The 23,238-nt window shown below is 40.9% G+C and overlaps 3 protein-coding genes across 4 annotated transcripts in view; all 3 read right to left on the minus strand.

The window, feature by feature from the left end:
* Positions 1–293: 293 nt before the first annotated feature.
* blm (BLM RecQ like helicase) lies at positions 294–10,401 on the minus strand. 2 transcript variants are annotated; one of them, XM_076991103.1, is made up of 22 exons: positions 10,021–10,401; positions 9,645–9,705; positions 8,939–9,554; positions 8,708–8,843; positions 8,378–8,481; positions 8,167–8,287; positions 7,297–8,021; positions 7,014–7,190; positions 6,235–6,353; positions 6,016–6,129; positions 5,754–5,852; positions 5,319–5,467; positions 4,328–4,434; positions 4,045–4,205; positions 3,541–3,736; positions 2,916–3,106; positions 2,610–2,754; positions 2,332–2,531; positions 1,865–2,060; positions 1,450–1,572; positions 1,035–1,230; positions 294–817 (listed from the first exon to the last, which is right to left on the minus strand). In XM_076991103.1, exons 1-22 carry the CDS (start codon positions 10,116–10,118, stop codon positions 577–579), a joined length of 4,275 nt encoding a protein of 1,424 aa, XP_076847218.1. In that variant the 5' UTR covers positions 10,119–10,401; the 3' UTR covers positions 294–576. The 2 variants fall into 2 exon arrangements, with proteins under 2 accessions (XP_076847218.1, XP_076847217.1); XM_076991102.1 differs by having other exon boundaries at positions 8,939–9,705.
* Positions 10,402–13,629: 3,228 nt separating this feature from the next.
* ctsh (cathepsin H) lies at positions 13,630–17,295 on the minus strand. The gene is made up of 12 exons (XM_076991104.1): positions 17,015–17,295; positions 16,746–16,777; positions 16,238–16,343; positions 16,058–16,128; positions 15,848–15,952; positions 15,552–15,638; positions 15,218–15,273; positions 14,950–15,031; positions 14,721–14,789; positions 14,523–14,629; positions 14,124–14,249; positions 13,630–13,949 (listed from the first exon to the last, which is right to left on the minus strand). The coding sequence occupies exons 1-12, from the start codon at positions 17,091–17,093 to the stop codon at positions 13,874–13,876; spliced, it is 996 nt and encodes a 331-aa protein (XP_076847219.1). The 5' UTR covers positions 17,094–17,295; the 3' UTR covers positions 13,630–13,873.
* Positions 17,296–19,530: 2,235 nt separating this feature from the next.
* Positions 19,531–23,238, minus strand: part of rasgrf1 (Ras protein specific guanine nucleotide releasing factor 1) — a 38,701-nt gene continuing 34,993 nt past the window's right edge. Inside the window, exons 26-27 of the mRNA XM_076991105.1 lie at positions 20,144–20,212; positions 19,531–19,894 (exon numbers count right to left, since the gene is read on the minus strand). Coding sequence (XP_076847220.1) covers positions 19,802–19,894; positions 20,144–20,212 — 162 coding nt within the window. The 3' untranslated portion in view covers positions 19,531–19,801. The remainder of the gene's footprint in view (positions 19,895–20,143; positions 20,213–23,238) is intronic.

The raw sequence follows: 23,238 nt of genomic DNA on the forward strand, positions 1-23,238 counted from the left end.
GGTGGGGGGGACGGGGGGTAGATTCAACTGTGGGGGCATCATGACTTTTTGCCTACCTGCAAAGATCATCCTAGTTATTTCACTGAAGATGAAATGCTGCCATATGATTCAGATTCAGATGATTCTTTAACTGAGAAAAGCCCCAGCTCTAGAGAGAGTAGATTCTATAAACACGTGGGCTGCTTTCTGTCTGGTTAAGACATTTCAGAAAATAAATATGTAGGTGTGTTTGTTAGAACATTGTAAATACGCAAGTACACTTCGTATTGATGAGCTTCAAAAAACACTCCTAATACTCCTAAATTGGTTTATTGATAAATTAACAAATATAAAATCTGACAAACATGGAACAACGCTGCTCTGTTGAACCAGTGTTCTGCAGTGCAGCCCTTGGGACCCACCAGATAGCCTATGACAATTAACCACTACTAGAAAATCTCCAATATAACACAAATGAAATGCAAAATTAATACTGTACACAAATAAGACGGTGAACTAACAAGCAGAACGATACTTTACAAACAAGCGGACACAAACACAGACAAACAGCCAGGATGAGCCACTCCAGTAAAGGGCTCAGCTGAAGTGAGAGAAAGCTGGTTTGAGGAATGGCCGTGCGGAGCTCTGGGGGGTAGGCAGGGCCATGAAGCCTGGTCTTCTCCCTGCTGAGGCTGCAGCCGGCCCGGAGGCTCCGCCCACTCCTCGCCCTCCACCCACTCCTCTGCCCGCTCCTCGCCCTCCGCCTGCTCCTCGCCCTCTGCCTCGACCAGATCCTCTGTAGCCTCCTTTAGACGAAGACCAGCTTCCATTATAGCCACTGCATAGGGAGACAGCGCGAGAGGATTATGGTTATGCTTAATCTTAAGTGTAATCGTTTCCACAATGAAATTTAAGTGACTGAGCCATTCTTGTCCAGGCCGACAGACATGGAGATCATTCCTTGTCCAGATGATGGTTTTCAGCACAGCATGATCTACAAACTGGGTTCAGTAATACAGCAGTGCCAACGCTACACCCTGCTCTGCAACACTGACCTCTTGGGATTGTTCTGGCTGGTGTAGCCCCTCCGCCGCTTGGGTTTCCGTGCGTTTGGTGCCATCTTCCTCTTCGCCCCTCTGCCTTTGTTGAAATACGCTGATGAGCTGCCATCTTCATCGTAACCTTCTGCATCTTCTTCGCCTCCGCCACATGTTGTGTCGATCCACCCTGAACTCTCAGCCTGATCCTCAACTTGAGAAGTGAATAGATACAGTCGATAATCAATTGCTTTTAATAAATTGTTGAGCTTCAGTAAATGAAGAAATTGTAACACTGACTACTATCAGAACAGATGCATTAATTACAACCTGAACTAATCCAATCTGAGCTGCCAAAGTAATCATGTACTTGTCTGTGATAGTTATGAAGCAGACACAAAGGTTGTGCCACATGACGAGTTCTGGTCCTCACCAGGCAGCTGCCATTCTGAATATTTCTGCAGCAGTTCAATGAGCTCGGCTCCATACTTCTCCAGCTTGTCCTCCGTCACACCATCGATCTGCAGCAACACCTCAGGGTCGGCCGACAGAGTTTCTGCCCAGAAACAAAGAAACAACGTGCTGAATGTCAAAAAGCTTCTGGACAGGCAGGAGAAGAGGAGGGCGGGATATTAGCTGGGCTTATGTGATGGGAGTGTTTCACTGATCTGTCTGCACATAGCCATCAGAGTTGATCATCAGTGGGAAGTTAAAGTGAAAATAAATAAAAAATTATGTTCTGATAATCTTTAAACACTATGTTTGAGCACCACCATGTTAATGTGGAATTCTGTGGGGGATTAGGTCTTGGGTAATATTAGGTGTGAACGTGGGGTTCTGGAGCTCACCGGCGATCTTTTTTAGAGTGCTTGTGGAGAAGATGTTGTAGTAGTGCAGACCAAACACTTTGCCCAGCTTCTTGCAGAGCTCATTGAGCTCCTCCAGACACTTCTTCACCATCTCCTCCCTCTTGGACACACTGCTGGTGACGGAGGCTTTGTGCTTCCTGATGCTGGAGGCGCTCTCCGTTTCGTGGAATTCCACCTGCAACGGGAACGTTTTGAACAGAATACTTTGCCCAGATCTCTGAGGTGCCTAATAATAATGTAAATACTACGGTATCTGGTATTTCAGCAATCAACCACTGCTAAATGAGCATTATTTGGATGAAGTATTTCTTCACAGAAATACAATAGACCTGACTATAATGGACATCACATATTAAAATTTCAAATTATAGGATGTACTATATACATTACACAACATTTTAGTCAAATCAAAACCTGGCAGGCTACTTCCAGCTATAGATTCCAACCTGCAAGCTGCCAGACAGAACGGACATGGCTTTTGGGCCAGCTGAGATGTAGGCCACAGCCTGGCCGTTATTGGTGATGTACAGGTCCTCCATCAAAATGTTATCCAGCACAAGCTTCTTAAAGAGCCTGTCTGCGTTGTGTCTGGAGTAAGCTGCTCCAACTCCATACATGCCTGTTTGGATCCGGGCACTTTTTGAGCCTGTGGAGAAATTCCCCATTAAGGTTTACCACATTCATCTTCACTGGGATTAAAACCAGTAATCTGCAACAGTCTTACCCAGAAAAATATCCACCAGCATATTCAGAGTAAGTCTGCTTTGTTGGCTCGATCTGCTGTATCTGCTGCCGATCTTCTCACAGTGTTCCTGCACGAAGCCCACGATCCTCTTAACGTCCTCGGTCACATTTCTCGATTTGTACCGCTGAAAGAGTGACCATCTGGTTGTTACGCAAGCTCAGAAATGCTGAGAAAGAGGTTTCTTTTCTTGGGAATAGGAGTACAATGAACAAAGGGCAAAGTATGTGTGTGATCTCGGGCACTACATTTCGACAAAACTACATGCCAGCCGACTGACGTCCTTACGTGTGGCCTGGAACAGTTGTCACATATGACCTCGGGGTGCTCCTTACAGAAGTCAGTATTGAATTTATGCTCCCCAAAGTACGCAAGCAGCTGAATCCTCCTACACTCAGACACGTTCTCGCAGAAGTGCACCATGCTATGCAGGTTGTTGATGTGGGTGGCTCTGGACTGGTGGTTGCCATCTTTGTCCACTGCAGTAACATTAAGGAGCTTTTATTATTGATTATTCACCCTCACGTGGTCAAAACAACAACAATATGCTAACTTAGGCTTAAAAATGTCATTTATCCCATATCTTAGCAAACATTGAGGTTTCATCTTAGATGGCACGATCCGGGTATAAAGCATGCAATAATTAATCTATGCTACTGTCCAAGCAACTCAGTGATTTAGAAACACTAAATCACAAATATTGGTTAAAATCTAAAATCAAACCAACAATTATATGGGTATGTCAACAAGTGATCTGTTAGTACAGGTGGCACTAGCAAACTCAGGACAAAAGTATCCAACCACAGAATCAGCGTCACAGAAGCAAACACCACAGTAGGTCTCCAAAAAGCTCAAACTACACAAAATGTGCAATGAACCTGTACATGAAGCACCACAGTGAAAGAACACGTACTAGCAATAAGCCTCTTGATGCGAATGACATCAGAGTAGGAATAGAAGAGGACGCAGTGGGACACCTCCCCGTCTCTGCCAGCTCTCCCAGACTCCTGGTAGTAGCCCTCCACTGACTTGGGCAGACTGGCGTGGATCACGTACCGCACATCAGGCTTGTCGATGCCCATGCCAAATGCAATGGTGGCACACATGACCTAGAAAATTCCAGGTGAAAATAATTATAAGACAAATGCAGGTATGCATTGGTTTTAGTTTAAATGGAAGGCAAGGATACAAGTATAATAATTATTATTAATTGTGAGCAATGAAATAAAAGGTCATTAAAGGTTTCAAACGACTTTAACCAAAGCCCAAAGGGCAGTTTCCTGCTAAAGAAAAACATCATCTAGGTTATTACATGGTAGTTGTATGCTAATGGCCATTTGTCTAAATTGACAAGTAACATTTTGTCAAATTTTTGGAAAAGCTTTGTTAATGATTTCATTATACAAAGAACTCTCACCTGGCATCCGTCCTGGTTGATCCATTTGTTCTGGACATACTCTCGGTCGCTGTTGTTTAGCCCTGCATGGTACGCTAGTGCTGCGATACCAGCCCTTTGAAGGCTCTCTGCCATGTTGTCACAGTCGTTACGTGACAAGCAGTACACAATCCCCGAATCACCTGGGTGGGAAGGAAAAAGGATTTAACTACTAATGGTTTAACTACTAATTTCAGTAAAATACACTCATGTGAACAGTGTTTCAGGATCCTGTTCACTGCTAATTTCAGTGAAGTACACTCACGTGGGTAATGCTTCTGGATCCAGTTAATGCAGTCCTCATCAACTTTCTTGGGTTTCTTAGGCAATACAGCATATTTAAGATTGTGTCTGTTGAAGCTCATCGTGAATCTGTTCAAGAAGCAAACAATGACATTTTCAGACACCTTAAACAAGCGAACTCAGTTTAAAAGGCCACATTACTCTGTCAATATGAAGTGGGCATGAAGACCAAAAGGCAGTAAACACACCAGCAACCCTATAAGCCCCCTATGGTCCTATGTTTATTGCTGGATTTTGCCCCCTAGTGGACTAGCAGAAATTAGTTATTTTAACATTTGTAATGAAGGATGTTGTAATTAAATTATGGCCCACCAGAAGCTTTTAACCTATACCTATATTCTAAATTTATCTGGCAGGTTGGATCAGAACCTTAACTGGGCTGGGCCCAACCCATGCGCCACGTTTATCGAACCTGCTCCACGTATGCGGCAAGTGACCAAACAGTGGATCCAGGGCAGTATTTGGGTGTCTGGTCTAAAGGTTCGTTTGAGTTTGATGTGTTGTAACTAAACTCCGTAGGGTCCTAGCTCTCCAGGCTCAGAGGGTACAAAGGAGTGAGCTCAGAGCACATGCCAGGGACTTACACCTGGGGCCGAGCCATGGCCTGGGACTGACACCTGGGACTGACACCTGGGACTGACACCTGGGACTGACACCTGGGACTGACACCTGGGACTGACACCTGGGACTGACACCTGGGACTGACACCTGGGACTGACACCTGGGACTGACACCTGGGACTGACACCTGGGACTGACACCTGGGACTTACACCTGGGACTTACACCTGGGACTTACACCTGGGACTTACACCTGGGACTTACACCTGGGACTTACACCTGGGACTTACACCTGGGACTTACACCTGGGACTTACACCTGGGACTTACACCTGGGACTTACACCTGGGACTTACACCTGGGACTTACACCTGGGACTTACACCTGGGACTTACACCTGGGGCCGAGCCATGGCCAGCTGGTTGAGGATGTCCTTCTGCACTCGAGGCGTAGCGGTGGCTGTCAGCGCCATCACAGGAACTCTGGGAAACTTCTGCCGCAGTTCGTGCAAGCGCTTGTAGTCTGGCCGGAAGTCATGACCCCACTACAAATCACACGATACTGAGCAATAAGCACGGAGATTTCTCTCCCTCTCCATCACTGCAGAGCTTAAACCAGGAATATGGTTACAATGCAATTCAGAACTATTTGGGACACTTTCTTTTTTTACAAAGGTTTGGACACTGAAATAATGATCAGTGTTAGCTTTAGCTTAAACACAATGAAAGCAACAATTCAAACATTAGGCATATGGACAACACAGACACTGTCTGAAAGTGACCAGAAAGCCTCCTGCTGTACGGTGTGAATGTGGTGGCGTCTGTACACACCTGGCTGACGCAGTGGGCCTCGTCAATCACGAAGCGGGCTAGCAGGCCTCGCTCGTACAGGTTCTGCAGTGCACTGATCATTCTCCCACTTGCACAGATCTAAGGGCACAAACACGCTTCAGACACAGACGCTTTCAGAAACCCAAACCTTCAATTAGTGTTGGTCAGTGTGACATAACCATGACCAGTCACCTGTATTGTTTCACTCTTGTTAGTGTTAGCGATGTTCGTGTAGTATTCTTTTAAAAACTACTGAACTCACCTTCTCTGGAGTCGCGTAAAGGAGTTTGATGAGAGGATCCTTCCGAGACAGCTGCATGTAGATTCGACTTGCCTCACCATCACTTTTATCCCCAGATAAACTAGTGGCGGGGATCTGGAAGACAACCATCCCATCATCACAGAACCGCCACTCCTTCCTGTGCATTACGCATTTACACCAAACGTCTCTACGAAACAACTTAAGAAAGGATGATCTTACGTCTAATGTGGTGAGCTTCTGAACCTGGTCCACAATAAGCGAACGTAGTGGTGATATCACCATGGTGACTCCAGCAGACACACAGGCGGGCAGCTGGTAGCACAGGCTTTTGCCTCCGCCTGCATGGGGAGATCCAGACTAATGACCCAGATCCAGACTAATGACCCAGACCCATAGTTGCTGCAGGATACTGAATCAGACGTCCTAAGCCCAGTTCACACAGTAGCAACTTCTGTACTAGTCAAATCTACGTGCATTTTACAGACCTGATTCTGAAACAACGTGACCTCACGCGTCACAGAAAAACTACCAAGCCCAGACCTTTCACTCATTGAGTAGGCCAACCAGCATCTTGTTACTTCTGAATAGGTGTAGATTACCTCAGAGTTAAGCAATCACAACTGCAAAAGCATAATTCTAAGATCAAATATGCCAACAATGTGATTGTTAATGATGTCTGATATCTTATGATATCTCAATATCAAAAGCTGTTAATATGCAATAAGTGCTGTAGATCTTCTATTATGAGTTCGTGTGGGCACCCTTACCAATCTAATCCATTCCAAAAGATTATTTTATGGGCGTTTCTATTAATTACTGTGTTTACATGAACCACCAAATGTAAATATGCTGGCTAACATGATCTTGGTGAATATTTAATCACGTCACAAGGGTACAACAGTGTGTTATATTACATATGTGCAATCACAATATGTAGATATCCAAATCACATCACAGTATTGTTCTACAATTCGTGCTGTCTTGGATATGATTCCAACCTGTAGGCATCAGCACAAATGTGTCCTCTCCCAGCAGAGTAGCATTGATGGCTTCGAGCTGATTGAAGCGAAACTGATGAAGACCAAACTTTTTGTGAAAGATCTTCATCATCTCAGGAGAATGAGGAAAGTCAAAGCCCCTGAAGCGATCATGTGCTGGGTTCCGGAACGTGACCTCTGCACAAACATACACATTCAATTCTGTCCAAACTACAAACAAGCTAAAGGGAAAAATACATTTACAGTATTAAGAATAAAACCTCTACAGGCCAGAGCCACTCACCAGGAGAAGGTGGTTTAGTAGGTTTTACAACAGCAGTAGGGGTGGTCGTGGCCATTTTTGCACATGACTTTGAAGATCCTCCTTCACGAACAGTTTGTGGGAAGAAAGAGGAACTCCTCCTTGATGCTGATGAATCCACAGGTTCGTCGTAGTAATCTGGGATATCGCTCTCATTGAGATCATCGATGTCAAAGTCATCAATGTAAAAGTCATCTGGTTCTGCATCTGTGCGTGAATTTACAAACCCAGACTCTGCGGTTCTGTTCACGGCTCTGTTCTGCTCGCCTCTCTCGTCAATCTTCATGGGCTTCCTGGGTGAAAAGAAAAGCCCGATCTGTTGCAGCTCCACAGAGTGACCGTCAGCCTGACCGAGGGACATCCTGGAGGAGCAGTCCCTCATCTCAACAGCACCATCGCCACAGTTCTGGTTTGATGTCTCTCTCATCTCTCCATTTAAAGGCAGGTTGAGGGAAGGGTTGGGGTTCCAAGAACCTCCTGGGGTCTCCACGCCACTGATGACACAATCAGAGTCTTCAAACACACTGCAGTTGTTGTCCATGGACATGACGGAGGTGATGAAGCTGCCTGGAGTGCCGTCTCCTTTGCCTGAAGCCAGATGGGTTGCAACAGCAGAACTCGCTCTGTGCAGCACCCTGGGCCCAGGAGTTGATCCTCTCGTTGATGGACTGTTTCCCAATGATGCAGCATCAGCAAGAATCCTTTTCCTAGAGAGAACCACAACGTTTATCTGAAGTTAAATATAAGCGCTATTAGATACACAATTCATCCGATTTGTGCAGATCTGAGAAAACATCCATGATGAAAAAGTGCAGTGGTTTTGCACATACATTTTGTGCAGTGGTGGTCTACCTGTGTGCCCTCTGTAAAAGCAGCTGTGTGCCACAAGACAAGGTTATAAGCTCATGCTCCGGGATCATGTCCACTAGATGGCAGATAGACTCCATAATACTGTAGAGAGCAACACTGGGCCCTAAATGGATGAACAGTTTCAGTCAAGTACATAAGAAGCTTAAATATATCTGCTGTATGGACATAAATAGAACAGCAGGCAGGCTCTGACCTTTGGAATCTTTAGTAGGTATATCCACAGTTTCTTGGAAGCTTGATGCAGACCCTTTTGGTGACGCAACACTTTTCTCAGCATGGATGACATGGTCAGATTTTCTATGATGAAAGAACAATATAGTCTCAAAGTTGGGAAGAACTCCATTTAATTTCCTACTATTCAAAGGATGTACTGAAATTCATATTAGTGGGTAATTAAAATTAACAATAGAAACGAGTTCTTAAAAAAAAAAAATCTATTTGAAATCTAAAGTACTAGTATGATTTTTTGGTCTCCTTCATTTAATTATTTTCATACCACATTAGACTATTAAACCATCGCCACCTTTTGTCCAGTGCTGAGAAACACATGCTCCTATCTTCACGAAGAGGGGACGGCGGAATAAACTCCAATTCTTCCTCTGGTACATTCTGATTCTGACTATCATCAATGTTTATGATGCCGGATACATGTTCATTTCCTGTCGTTCAAATAAAAAAAAAATCTGTTGTCATTATGATTCAAACCGATACCATGAGAAATAAACAGTGAAAGAATGAAAATAGACGCACTCACTTAGATTTGACTCTTTTTTGTCATTCGGCTTTGTAGCGTCAGTAACACTCTCGTCCTCACTGTCACTCAGCAATGGCTTGAGCTGGAGTGAACTTAGACGACGCTTGGTAGTCTTCACAGGGGAGTCATCAGGCTCCTCACCAGCAGGTCCAGCTTGGTTATTGTACTGATCAACAAACGGAGCCTCTGTTGTAGTTTGTACATCTTCTCCTGAAGTTCCAGTGGCTTGCACTATAGGCAAACCAACACTTTTGATGGTATGATCACCTTTAGTAGCTTCAGTTTTAGGGGACACTTCCCGGTCCTTGTTTCCTTGTGTTCTTTTCACAACAGCCTCAGGACTCTGTGATGCTGCTCTTCCCTTGACTGGAGTTTCAAAATCATCCAAGTCATCCCAATCATCCAAGTGAACTCCAAATGAGCCGTCAGCCACGACCCATCCTGCAGTTTTGCCCCCAATACAATCATTTGGCAAAGTGTCCGGTTTGGGCAGTTCCAGGACAGACTGGGCAGGGATGTTCTTACTCACTGCAAATGGGTTGGATAATGTGTTGGCGCTCTGTGTCTTGGTTTTGCTGGGTGCAGTGAAGTTGAATTTTGGAAAGGGTCTTTCAGGCTTGTATGGAAATTTCAAAGGAGGCTTTGTTATTTCACAGCTGCGAGGAACATTGACACTCCGGTTTGCAAAGACATTTGCGCCAGTTACCTTTTGGGGAACTTCAGTTTTATTGCAGTTTGGTGCTGACGTCTTTTTGAACAAAAACGCCCTGTGAAAGACGTTTGGAAACCGTTAACCAATTATTCTGCAAGCAGCCTTTTCACACATTAAACAGCTGACATTATGCACGATGGTTGTGAGGTCTACCACAGCCACGGAATTCATTCAAACCAAATGACTGCGTTACAGTGAAGGAGCGTTTATATATGTCACAAGTTACCCACCCGGGCTGTGGTTTGGTCAGAGACAAGTTACCCACCCGGGCTGTGGTTTGGTCAGAGACAAGTTACTCACCCGGGCTGTGGTTTGGTCAGAGACAAGTTACTCACCCGGGCTGTGGTTTGGTCAGAGACAAGTTACTCACCCGGGCTGTGGTTTGGTCAGAGACAACCTGCTCTGTGCGACGGCGCTTTTGTGCCGCTCCAGTTGCTCCTTCAGGTTGTTTTGAGGGAGAGTTTTCATGGCGCGGACAGTAAACAAACAGATTCTACGCTTACTTGTTAGCCTAACCCAGCTAGCTAAAAACACATGCTATGAACTAAACAAATATTCACTTCAGCCAACTGCTAGTTATGTACAACTAATGTGATAAACGCATGTTAAGAATATGCCAATATGTTAATTAAACTCAATGTAACACGGAATGTCACATTCTCGTAACACTTCGACTTGTCTAAATCTGTCTCCACCGTATTAAACCGAACTTCGCGCTCATCCTGATTTGTGAATCACACTTCCGCTTCCTCAAGTTCTTCTTCGGTGGTGCTACAACTGCGCAACACTGATTGTCGCCACCCTGTGTTGGTTTGTAGGCCTAATGAATTGTCACTTTCCTAATGCGCATTGCCTTAGTTTGTATACGAATTTATTTGTGAATAAAGAAATCTATTTTTTACTATGTACTAGATAATATTTACATGGACTATTCTTCTGTTGGACGTACCTTCTAGTTTAAATTTTTTTTTGCTCTAGCACAAAAGTATAATAATTATAATAGCACCCTAACTGGTCTGTGTTGATATTGTTGTGGAACATACCAGGGGGGTATTCCAGAAAGCGGGGTTAACAAACTCTAAACTTAACCCTGAACTCTGAGTTGTCTTACCCCGATCTGACATACTCAGAGTTTTCGGTTCCAAAACGGCGGATCGGAGTTAAAGTAATCAGGGTCGCTCAACTCTGAGTAGGTTGACCCAGACAGAAGCGCGTTCACGCGTAACTATAAAAGGCATTCTTAATGGAACGCAGATAAATAGGATTTATCATGGACTTAAACGCGAAAATCAGCCGAGCATCGTATTTCACACCACTGTAGCTTAGGAGTATTAATGACTGCGTATGCAGAATATTTAGATATTATTAAACGTAAATGTAATACTGCGGTAGCTGCTAGAGAAAGGCAGTCAGCATGTCAAAAAATTGCCAACAGAGTTAATGCGTGAGTGAAAATGATATTTTTATATTTAGCAGAAGGGTGCGATTATATTATTATTTTCTCCACCTTTATAATACTGTATTGAGTTTTTAAATATTTTTTAATTGAACACTTACTGATTCCAGGTCTAATCTGAGTGGTGTGAAACACACATGGCATCAGATAAAAATGAAGTATAAGAATATAGTACAAAGTGGTATGGCAGTACATAACTATATCTTATTCTTAAAATATATTCTAAAATATATTTATTTACAAGAAAAATGAAATAATGAAACATAACAGTGAATTTGACTGTAATGTATATTAAAAGGTTACAGGGTGGATGGTGGGGTGGGGTGGGTGGTGGTGCATGATTTAATGTGGAAAGCAGTGATTGCAGATGGAGTCTCTGACAACTCCACCATCTCTGTTGTCACCCACATGCATGTAAGGTTCCTCATCTGTGGGCATGTCAAAGATGGTAGGCTGTCGCTCTTCCTGGATAGTTGCAATGTTGTGTAATACCACATATGCCATTATTATGTGGCACACCCTATCAGGGGTAACTCTGAGCCCCTTCAGGCACTGGAACCTGGCCTTGAGGATTCCTAGGATCATTTAAATTCTTGCCCTGGTTTTGCTGTGGGCCTGATTGTAGCGGGACTGTGGTCCAGGTGCAGGATCTGAATAGGGAGTCATAAGGTAGGCCTATAGGACAGGCAGGGATACCCTCTGTCTCCATGAAGGAGGCCGTCATAGTGTCCTATAATCACACTAGGGTTTGCAATGATTTAACTATTACACTGCATTACACTGATTTAACTATTACACTGCACTACCTCAGGCCTACTCTATTCAGATTTGTTGTACAGTGTGGAATCATACACGGATCCTGGCCATCTGGCTTCAACATTTGTGATGAGGTGAGAAGCATCACATATGATCTTGATGGGGAGAACGGTCAGTTCAATTCAATTCAACTTTATTATCATTATGCTGAAACAGGGTTGTACAGCACAATGAAACACTTTTAGGCTAGGCCTCAGTGCAATTACATACTACAAAATATCACAGCAGCAATTACATACAACATAGTGCAGGACAACATAGTGCAAGACGGTCATGGTGCAAGCCAGGCAATAGACATTAAATAAGCAAGGTAAAAAAATGTAAAATAGATAACAGTATAAGGTATGAAATATAAAAATATAAGTACAGTATGTACAGTGTGTGTGAGGTAGGTAAATGGGACAGGGATAAAGTGCATGGTGCATGGTGCCAAAGGGCTGGTGGACTGGTCTCTGGACTGGTGGCAAATCTGAGATATAGTCAGGGGGAGGTAAGTCTATATATGTCCAGTTTGAGGGAAAGTGGCTGGTGGCAATAGCTACGTTAGTTTTGTTACCATTAAAGATAAGTACATTATTCATTAAGGATTATAAAGGTTAGTACCTGTACATTAATGCTATGGATGGATTTTCTGTTTATGTAATCGCCTTTATGTTCTAATGGTGCTGGAATAGGTAGCATATGTAGGTTCCATCAATGCAGCCAATCACTCTAGGAAATCCTTAAATTGTAAATGGAATGAAGTTTGTTATATAGCCTACTGCTTCTCCTTTGCTTAATTTCTTTATTGGTCGTGTGAATTAAAGACAAACCTACGATGCTGTGGAATTCCTCTTTGATGTCCATAACTGGCTTAAGCCCAGGAAACACCACAAAACTGGGCACTAGTCATTTTGATGCCAGACATAGTTTTTGGACAGACCGACATACAGTAGCTTTGCTGACAGATCCCGCATCTCCTACACTATAAAAAAAAAATTCCACTAGCAAAAAACGAAGAGCGACGTATAACAATCTGGAGAGAATTTAGGGCTGATCCGCGATGTGTAATATTTGAAATGTGACGCTTAATAATTTTATTGACGTAAGTATTGGATTGTGCTGAAAAACGATAACGTTCATTAAAAAAATAATCCGAAAATGATAGGCCTATGTCTATTCGGGGTTTTATAAGGCGTTCCCGACGAAGAACTCAGCGAATAAACTGAGTTTCAATATCCACATGATCCTAGAGGAAAGGACACGTCATGATGACGTGTTTGTAACTCTGGGTCAGGTCCAAGTTAACCTGCCAGCGAGCAGGTTAGCTTCAGAGCATAAGTTGCTACAGTAACTGACTCCGGTTCTCTTTAAGCTCGGTTTCTGGAACGGAAAACCTCGAGTTTCCGTGAACTCTGAGTTAACTTACCCGGGTTTTCTCGCTTAACCCGCTTTGTGGAACACCCCCCAGGTGATCTTATTTCCTGATGTGCACTTCCTCTTGCTGCACCTGCTCCAACATTGCCCTTCGTTTCACTGCATTTCTCAACGTAATTCTGTTTTTTGCAGACCCACTTCCTGGTCCTATTTGAGTTGTAAACTTTGTAAACTAATCTATGTCACTTTACATTCTCTGCCAGTTAGCAAAGAGCAGCATCACTTTGCTCTCATGTATATTTTAGAAATACAATTACAATGATTATATGAAGAACACACGAGAGGCAGGTGTCTGGAAATAATGAGACAAAACATTTATTAAGTGAAAACAATTGTAATTGTACTTAACATAAAACTTCATTGCAGGTAGTCATGAAAATCATTAAAAAGTTGTCAGCAAAATTTTGTATAAGATTTAACAGCCATACAATGCCATTAAACACTGATTGTCAGGGTGTAAATTTTAAATCTGTTTTACGAGCTTCGATACACTTTAGTGATATTTAATATGTAAAACCAATGTCCATAATGTTCTTTATATTAGTGGCAGAGGATATGATGAGCAAGCAGCAATACCACACATGTTTTTTCCCCTCTCAATGTAGAAATATCTGTGTGAATGAAAGAGCAGTATTTAAAATTAATCAGTATAATTTTTGAATGCATTTTTGTTGCAACTGGTATATGTACTTCTGTCTTTAACTGCCGTAAAGACTCCAGTGACTGCCAATGATTACATGAGCTATGTGATCAATTGGGTGCCATTAGGAATAGAACAAACCTACCCATCAATGCCCCAGCCAGCTCCCCACGAGTTCTTCACTATCCAGTAAGGGGTGCTGTTCTCCTCATCATATCCCACAGCAAGCACTGCATGGTTCACCATGTCTGTAGTGTTGTGACACTCTTTGCTATGAAATGTTGACATCCCATGATTATGATTAGTGAAGGTAATGTTTATTAGCAAACCACTCACAATTCATTATGTATTATGACCAAAACCTGATAGCTGAAGCACTTAAGAACTACAATGTTAAACCAAACCATGGAACATGAGAAGACTATATAAATGCCATTGCCAAATAAATGCCATTGCCAAATAACATTGTCTTTGGGGGCATGTGTAGTTATGTGTGCTATGAGAATCTCCCTGATAGTGCTGGAATCACAGTGTAGCTTCCTACCTGGTGTACACGCCTTTCTTGTACAACATGAAGTCAGATGTCACCTCGAAAGCGAAGCTGACTGGGTTGAACTTGGCCACAGCATCAACCATTCCCATCTCATCATACTAAGAGAAGGCCAACTTACTGTTAACCAATGCACATTTTACTTTTGATGTGTACTGATTGAAAATGTAGAGGGCTTCTGGGATCACTTACCCTTGTGATATTTACCACGTCCTTAACAAAGGCAGCAGCTAGTTGGGGATTGTACTTGCAAGGGCCGTCCTACATAGAACGAACACATCTTAGCTTGAAACCACACGTTCTTTAAGCTATATCTCTTTGAAAACTCACGGGCAAAAATACACTACAGAACACTACAGCAAAAAGTGAATTTAATGGATCATGTGATGCAGTTTGGTGTGAACAGGTGAAGTTCACTCACTCGAGCAGTGTAGGGGTAGTCATCCTCTGTCATTATGCCTTTACTGTACTTAATGTACTCAAAAGCTTGACTTGGAAGGCCACTAAAAACAATAAGGGCTTTGTTATGCATTCAGGAAGACATGATTTGCTGTACAGAATAGGCAAAATAACGTGATGTCATATGATATCAGTAAGGTTTTATTGAATTTTTATGGTGTCTGAGTTAACTTGTAACATCCACCAACTTTTACCTTGTAAAAGGGAGACCTTTAATGTACTTATCTTACCCATTGCACCCATGGTTGTTGAATGCACCAGCACAGTCTACCAACTGCTGCTCTGCCTGATCATGAGAATAATTAACGCGATCATGAGAATAATCACGGGAAGGCAGAAACACTACCAAGAGTGGCAATGTGTGACATAGGCTACATTATTCAGCCATTAAGTAAAAATTACTGAAATATACCTCGGCCCCTAATGTGTTTTGATGATGGCTGTTGATTTATTCTGGACTGTTAATACTTATTGAAAACATGACAGTTGAGAAATCAACGTCTTTAATTGTTCTATTTCGTATGCAGAATGGAGGATACATATTAATTAGGATCCACTACTCACCAGTAGAGGGAGCTTCCCTGTGGCGATTGCAGTGACAGACTCAAGACAGCCCGTAGTCGAAAAGGTCCAACAGCTACCGCAACCACCCTGAAATATTGTATATATGTACACATATTGTACCTCTGTTCTAGCATTGACTTTTGAAACATCAAGTGATGTTATTCTTGAATTAGAACATTTGAAAAAGCTCCTATTTTCCATGGTATTATTTTGTTAATAATGCATAAGTAAGTTAGTATGTAAGTGATTGCAAACTGCAGGTGTTCAGTGTTTGTAATTTTGTAAAATGAGCACACCTGGTTTTTCACATCAGAGACATAATGTCCTTTCTTTCGCCAGTCAATGGCATCCGGGTAGGGGCCTTCACCTTTAACATGATTCCCTTTGGTAGCCGAACAGTTCTAGCAAAAATAATGGAATACGGTGTTATTAACCTCTGGCATGTATTCTTGATGTAAATGTCATATTAAGTGCTTTGAGTAATAAATAGCACTTCAGCAGGATACTTGAGGTTCTGTCAGAAGGTACTGTTTCTTGAATTCTTCAAAGCTCATATCTGCAAACTGGTTTAGTCCCACTGTATGATGCAAAGAATTACACAAAAATGTTATTCTCCATGTTATTACATATAATGGCAATTATGTTAAAACTCCAAGGGATTTCATGTAATCAAACTACAGACATACTTGTAAACGTGTGATTTCCTGCGTTGTGAATGTCTATTCTCCTCTTATTTTCAGTAAATATTTGCAGCCTCTGGTAATACTCATCCAGACCATATTCTTTATTGTGCTGTGAACAGAATTTGCAGAAAAGTAACAATTCATGCTGTAACCAGGCCCGGTTCTAGACAGCTTTTGGGGTGGGGGGCAGTAAAACAAATTGTGAGGAACAAACTATTTTCAGGGCTTATGAGCTAGCAGATTTGGCATTTTAACAAATGTGTTAAAATTGCACAAAAAATCTGTGTGTGTGTGTGTGTGTGTGTGTGTAGGGGAGGGCGTGTTTGTATGTATGTGTGAGCGAGGGGTTGGGGAGAATTGTGCTTGGGAGGACAGAGAGAAAATCTGGGGTGGCAGTCGCGGCCCTGACAGTAACAGACACAGATAAGGCCTTTTAAATTCAGGCCATGGTTTTTCCGACGGTAAATTCCTACTTCCTTTTTAAAGCTAGTGTGTGTTTCATGTCCCTTACCTCAAACATCCACGTTTTAAACAGATACTCATCTGCAACAACGAATGGGACAAATGTTCATGTAAAACTCATACTTCACAACCCGCAGTGTTCATTCATTGGACCATGCTACGAAAACGCAGTTTAGGCTATGGGTTGTATATAAAATAAGACTAAACGAATCCACTTTACTGCGTCTCACAGAAAGACAAAACAACAACCGCCAAAATCGAAAGTGAATGCGTTATTAAATCGCGGTTATTTCAATAGTACGGAGTTTTTATTCCTACCTTTATCTGCTAAAGGTGGCGCAGCACACATGTGGTGCACGACCGCGAGTAAAACCGCAGCTAAAAGGTATTCTTTCATGTTTCACCATCGATCGGGACGCGTGTAAACGGAGTGAATACACAAGTTCCTTTCTTTACTAGCCGGTTTTACCCTGTAGTACCTCACATGACGGCCAGACGGTGGGAGGAGGCGTTTGCATTGAACTTTCTTTTCGGAGAGAGAGTCAGCTCCGTCACCTAAAGACACTAGAGAGATGCCGGTGTTGTTTATTATAGCATACCGAAAACAGCAGTCAGGCTTTGGTTAAAGGTCAACCAAAAAACCTGGTGTGACGTGAATGACTTTGTGTTTCCTTCACAGTGTTTAGTGTGAAGGAGTGTTTAGCTCAAGTCTGAATCAAAAGTTATTTATTAACTTTAGTCTAAGACTACTGTATTATAAGGTTGTGTAACGATAGGTCCTGGGACTGTATAGATCTACCTCTTCCCATTTTGTTTTCACGTAATAACAATGCTCAGCAACGCTCACTAGTCCATAAGCGTTTAACAATAAAATATTCTATTTCTTCATTTAATTAATTAATTCTGACCAAATGTGAAAAATACACACAGAGACAAAATCCCCCTGAGATAGAATAGATTTATTAGCAAGAGGTAATCAGGAAACATACAATTATTTTCTCCTTTTTTCTTTTTGTTTTTTTTTTCTTTGTATTTTTTTTTATTTATTTATTTTTTTTTTACAAAACTGGAAATATTTCTCAAGCTGTGGAAATAAACTTAAGGGTTGAAAGATAATTCTCATACCACTGGGTATTGCTAACAGCAAAATGTTTGTCTGTTTATATATCATGTATAAGAGTATGTGCACGTAGATGTGTATACAGTATGTATATATAGATCTATATATAATATGTCCTTTTTAAAGTTTCTGGTTGATACAGTGTTGCATGCCTGCCATTTGAGCATTTAGTGTGGTTCTAGACTGTACATAGTAAAAATACATACAAATATTCACAGAATAAGCACTACATTACTATATTCCTGCTAAGAGAAAGGTTATAGACAGGATTACAGTATATGCAAAACACTTTAAAGTCTTCTACCTCTAGATCATGGTGTCAAAATCACAAATCGCTTAGCATTGAGTGTGTAAGCTTAGGATACAATGCTTCAAAGAAGTGTGCTTTACACTAGTACACAATAAGAAATATGTGGGCTGCATGTACAAAATATACAGAACATGTTTCTGTGTGGTGAATTTGTACAAAATACATTTCTATTTTATTTATTTTTTTCTTATTTTTTGATATTTTTCTGGTAAGGATGCAGAATCCTATTTCTTTATTCTAGGACTACAAAAATACCTTTTTGTTGCAGGCGTAGAGATTCATTCACTTGTTTTGATCATACTCTTAAACAACAATGCATTTTACAAAGTGATATACAGTCACGTTCCACAATCACGGGAACAGCAAGAAGGACATAGATTGTCTGTTAATATACAACAGCTGGATATTCTGGCATGGGCAGATTGTTTTGGCCCCAGTAGAGTACACTGGCTTATTATCTATCTATCTATCTATCTATCTATCTATCTATCTATCTGTCTATCTATCTATCTATCTATCTATCTATCTATCTATCTATCTATCTATCTATCTATCTATCTATCTATCTATCTGTATTTGATCAATCTCACAAATACAGAGAAGGGAGGTTGTGAGGGCAGTTTTCAATTTGTTTCCAAAAATATAGTCATATGCCATATAAGTAGGTCCCGTGTTGAAAATGGTGACTCTTGAATGAGCAATTCTTCATTTTATCGCAGGAAAAAACAGACTACATTCTCATAAAGGAATTGTTTCATAGAACTGCAGTAAAGTTTTGGAGAGGTGAAAAAGACTATATAATGACAAATTTTTGCATGCAACAATGGGTCAAAACCTTAACTGATGAGAGCAATTCATTCATTTCTCTAATGCCGGCAAAATGTACACTGTCTTCATCATCAGATCATGCCTAAACATTTTAAATGTTAAATATGCCACATCAGATAGTGCCATGGTAGACATTACAGGTACACACAACCCCAAGTGGTGGCAATATGTAATAATCACATTCGTGTACACCCAAACTATAAAATGTGTATACTGGCATCAGTTTAGTTATGTATGGCAACATCAGCCTTGGAATACACCTATTATAACCAATATAAATGTCTCGATATGCTTGCTTGTATACAGTAGTATCATATCTGAGTTTTTCATTGCTACATGGTATGCATATAGATAAGTTCCATGCATCTATTAAAATTACGGTTTAGTGTTTGTTTTAGCATCGTGAGTATAAACCCATCCAGAAGGCCACCAGTTTAGGCTGCAACAACAGAGACAACCAAACCTTACATATGACCTTGAATTTAAATTTTGTAGCGAAACCCTGGGAGAGAATAAGATTTTAAAGAATTTAGTTTTGAATATATATATATATATATATATATATATATATATATATATATATATATATATACTGTATCAATGAGCAGAAAATGCTGTTATAAAGGGGAAAATGGGAATATGGGAATATGTACAACAGGAGAGATGCAAATGAATATATTTTGAACTCCTCAATGAAAATTGGAAGTGTTTAGCTGCTTTTAACTACTAGAAACAAAGTTACAGTTACAGCAGTAAATATGTAATACATAACTTAAGACTTGGAACTGCATGTGAACACATGATAGAAAGGCTGTACATTGTGTAGACTTTAAGATAAGCCTTTCTCTCAGTTGGGCACTTTGGGCTCAATTCTGAGGGAGGCTTCATACATGCTTTCTTCATCCAACACATTGCTACTGTCCAGCAGATACTGGGCTGCCTAGAAAAGACAACAAAGTAAACGCACCGGTGTCAAAAAATCTGTGACAGAAAATGTGATTGTCATTCTAAACCTCCGCCAGCAGATGACACCATTGAGCAATTCTACCTCAGTAACAGTTTATTTTCCCAGATACTGTACCTTTTTCTTGCTCAAAAGCTTTTCCTGTACCACAAATCATTATCGTATTAGATCATTAAACTTTTGTTTATAAAAAAAAAAAAACAATCATAAAGTAGTATTGAATACCTTTGGCTGATGATCAATCTTGTATGCCGTTTGCTGAAACTGCCTTATTTCTCTGATGATATGAGAGATCTTTAAATAAAATATAAAGCATAACATGAATTAAAAAAAAGCATTTTCAGAAATTATTTAGTTCACAAATAATTTAGTTACAACACAATATTGTTGTAACTAAATTTACAACACAAATTTAGTTACAACAAAAAGTGGAGGAAACATGAAACTCTCAAAACTGTTCATTCAATCTTCACATCTCCTTGTCACTTGTGCACATCATAATGGCATTTCTCATTGTCTTTCACATTTTGCAAATGCTTTTGTATGTTTTGCAACTGGACATGGACAATTGTCTGTTGTTTTTTACATGATCAATTATTTATGTCATGTTTATCAAAATGTGTACGGATTGTCTGTTGAATTGTCTTACCCTCCAAAACATTTAGTCTTTAGGTCACCGCCTAGGTCATTACATGCAAAAGTTCTGAACATGTTCTCATAATCTCTGAGGCATCATTTTTCATTTTTTTTGTTGTTACATTTTGGTAATTTTATCCTAACTTGATAAAATAATTTGCAGGTGAACATTCAGTTACAGTAAGAAAGGGAATTTGTGAAGGTTTAGTTCAACCAATTGTCTCAATCATAGGTCAGAGGTGCGTCTCATGAACCTTTACTGAAATTGGCAAACATTTATAGACGCTAAACACTGCAGTATCACAACGTCTCATAATGGAAACACGAGGCCATGTACAGGGTGAACAGCCAAGAAGAGGAGTAAGACTGTGTGGTGTAGAGGGGTAAGACTGTGTGGTGTAGAGGGGTAAGACTGTGTGGTGTAGAAGAATAAGACTGTGTGGTGTAGAGGGGTAAGACTGTGTGGTATAGATGGGTAAGACTGTGTGGTGTAGAGGCGTAAGACTGTGTGGTGTAGAGGGGTAAGACTGTGCGGTGTAGAGGCATAAGACTGTGGTGTAGGGGGTAAGACTGTGTGGTGTAGAGGGGTAAGACTGTGTGGTGTAGAGGGGTAAGACTGTGTGGTGTAGAGGCGTAAGACTGTGTGGTGTAGAGGGGTAAGACTGTGCGGTGTAGAGGCGTAAGACTGTGTGGTGTAGGGGGTAAGACTGTGTGGTGTAGAGGGGTAAGACTGTGTGGTGTAGAGCGGTAAGACTGTGCAGTGTAGAGCGGTAAGACTGTGCGGTGTAGAGGCGTAAGACTGTGGTGTAGAGGGGTAAGACTGTGCGGTGTAGAGGGGTAAGACTGTGTGGTGTAAGCAGTGATGGCTAAGTTACCTTGAAAAAGTAATCCGATTACTGATTACTGATTACTCCTTTTAAAAGTAACTTAGTTACGTTACTGATTACTTGATTTTAAAAGTAACTACGTTAGATTACATGTTACTTTAGTAGTTACATTCAGCAGCAAAATTAATTTTTCCAATACTCACTTTATTGGAAGTGCATTTTTAACAGTAACAATGTATTGAAGCAGGTTCGGTAACCGAGGCAGAAACTGCTTAATCCAAAAAATCCCGAGGAGGGAAACTTTATTGATAATGCAACTACTGGCGAGTAGTAGTCGCTACAGTATCTCCTGACATTACGTTTGTGTAGCTGCGCGGTATTATTTGTAAATTTATTTGTAAACGTAATACAAGAGAACTGTTCAGTCAGACAGCTTGTGAAACGAAATACCATTACAATTTCAAGCATTTTAAAGTAGGCGGCGTTAGTCAAAATTCCAGCACTTTTCAAACGTGGAACACGGTGCAACATTAAAATTCGTCAGGTAAATGTTTCTTCCCCTGTTTTTGAGGGGTGTTTCTTTATATTACCACATATCATTACGGGAGGACACTGCACTGAATGAAAACGCGCTTGCGCTCTCACAGGGTCGCGCGCAGCGTGCGGAGTCGAGCGCTATGGTCAGACGCAAAAGTAGAACTGAGCCAAGAAGAAAGCAAAAATATATATTTTTACTAGGGAAAATAAAAATAGTAACGCACAGTTATTTGGATAAGTAACTTTAATCTGACTACTGGACTGGAAATAGTAGCGCGTTATATTACTCGTTACCGAAAAAAGTGGTAAGATTAGAGTAACGCGTTACTAAGTAACGCGTTACTGACATCACTGGGTGTAAGGCTGAGGGGACAAAACAGTGAAATAAGGGCAACAATTATGGACCATGTTTTACATGTAAGTCATGGTCTTATAGTACAATGGCTGAAGCTGGTCATTGGGTGCAGCTGAATATTGGAAGAACAACTGTGTCTTCAACTATTCAAACATTTCATAGAGAAAACATGTATGTAAATTTAGAAATGTGCCCTCTGCTGTAATGCTGCACAAGTTTCTAATTTTGCAGTCTTCTGAATTTCAATCAGATTTGTTTTTGTCAACAAATTGCAATGCAAACAATACTGTACAAATTTGATTCCAGTCCAATTTCTTGCTATCAGTCTCCCACATACAGTCAGGTAACTTTGTGTTCTGTGTATGTTTGTATTTTATGTAACATGTACTGTTTAATTTGATAAACCACATAATGTGTAGCATTCTTGAAGTCAAAAGCTTAGCTAGTTTCCATCAGAATATACTTAGGCTGCACTGAACACTGTGACTTATAGTTGCACTGACAACATGACTAAGTATTTTAACTGCCTTGTTCACAGGCAATGGCACACAGACTAGATATTCTGATTGCACTGACAAATTGACCTAAATATTTGCTTTTGAGGCAAAAACAAAGAATTTTGAGTGAAGTATGTGCTTTTGCAGGTATTTCATTGAGTTTTGCTGTTTGCACTAAAATGAAAAAGAAATGCACTTGTTGTGATGCCAATGTAAACCATGATGTCAGAAATGTACAAAATCGACTGAGAAAAACTGTAATGACAACTTACATTTCAGGTTTGAATAAACTCAGGTGAGAAGATAAAGAATTAAGATGGATCATTTACTTTTAGAAATCCTCTGAAGTCTTAATTTTGTGTGCAAAGACACACACAAGACACCCAAAACTGTCAAAAGAGTTTCAATATTGAAAAATTTAATACATTTTCTGAATCCTGTAATATCAGATTTGCACATTTCTGGAGG

The sequence above is a fragment of the Brachyhypopomus gauderio genome, chromosome 2 (genome assembly GCF_052324685.1).
Source record: "Brachyhypopomus gauderio isolate BG-103 chromosome 2, BGAUD_0.2, whole genome shotgun sequence".
In the NCBI taxonomy this organism is placed as follows: Eukaryota; Metazoa; Chordata; class Actinopteri; order Gymnotiformes; family Hypopomidae; genus Brachyhypopomus; species Brachyhypopomus gauderio.

What these genes read in the sequence shown, in the direction of transcription:
- blm (XM_076991102.1), bottom strand. Translation starts at nt 10,118, where the DNA reads ATGAAAACTCTCCCTCAAAACAACCTGAAGGAGCAACTGGAGCGGCAC. An exon ending in TCAACCAGGACGGATGCCAG is followed by an intron (nt 3,737 to 4,044) that starts GTGAGAGTTCTT and finishes GGAATTTTCTAG; the next exon opens with GTCATGTGTGCCACCATTGC. An exon ending in ACAACTGTTCCAGGCCACAC is followed by an intron (nt 2,755 to 2,915) that starts GTAAGGACGTCA and finishes TCACTCTTTCAG; the next exon opens with CGGTACAAATCGAGAAATGT.
- ctsh (XM_076991104.1), bottom strand. Translation starts at nt 17,093, where the DNA reads ATGAAAGAATACCTTTTAGCTGCGGTTTTACTCGCGGTCGTGCACCAC. An exon ending in AGGAAATCACACGTTTACAA is followed by an intron (nt 16,129 to 16,237) that starts GTATGTCTGTAG and finishes TGCATCATACAG; the next exon opens with TGGGACTAAACCAGTTTGCA. An exon ending in TCTCTGATGTGAAAAACCAG is followed by an intron (nt 15,639 to 15,847) that starts GTGTGCTCATTT and finishes ACAATATTTCAG; the next exon opens with GGTGGTTGCGGTAGCTGTTG.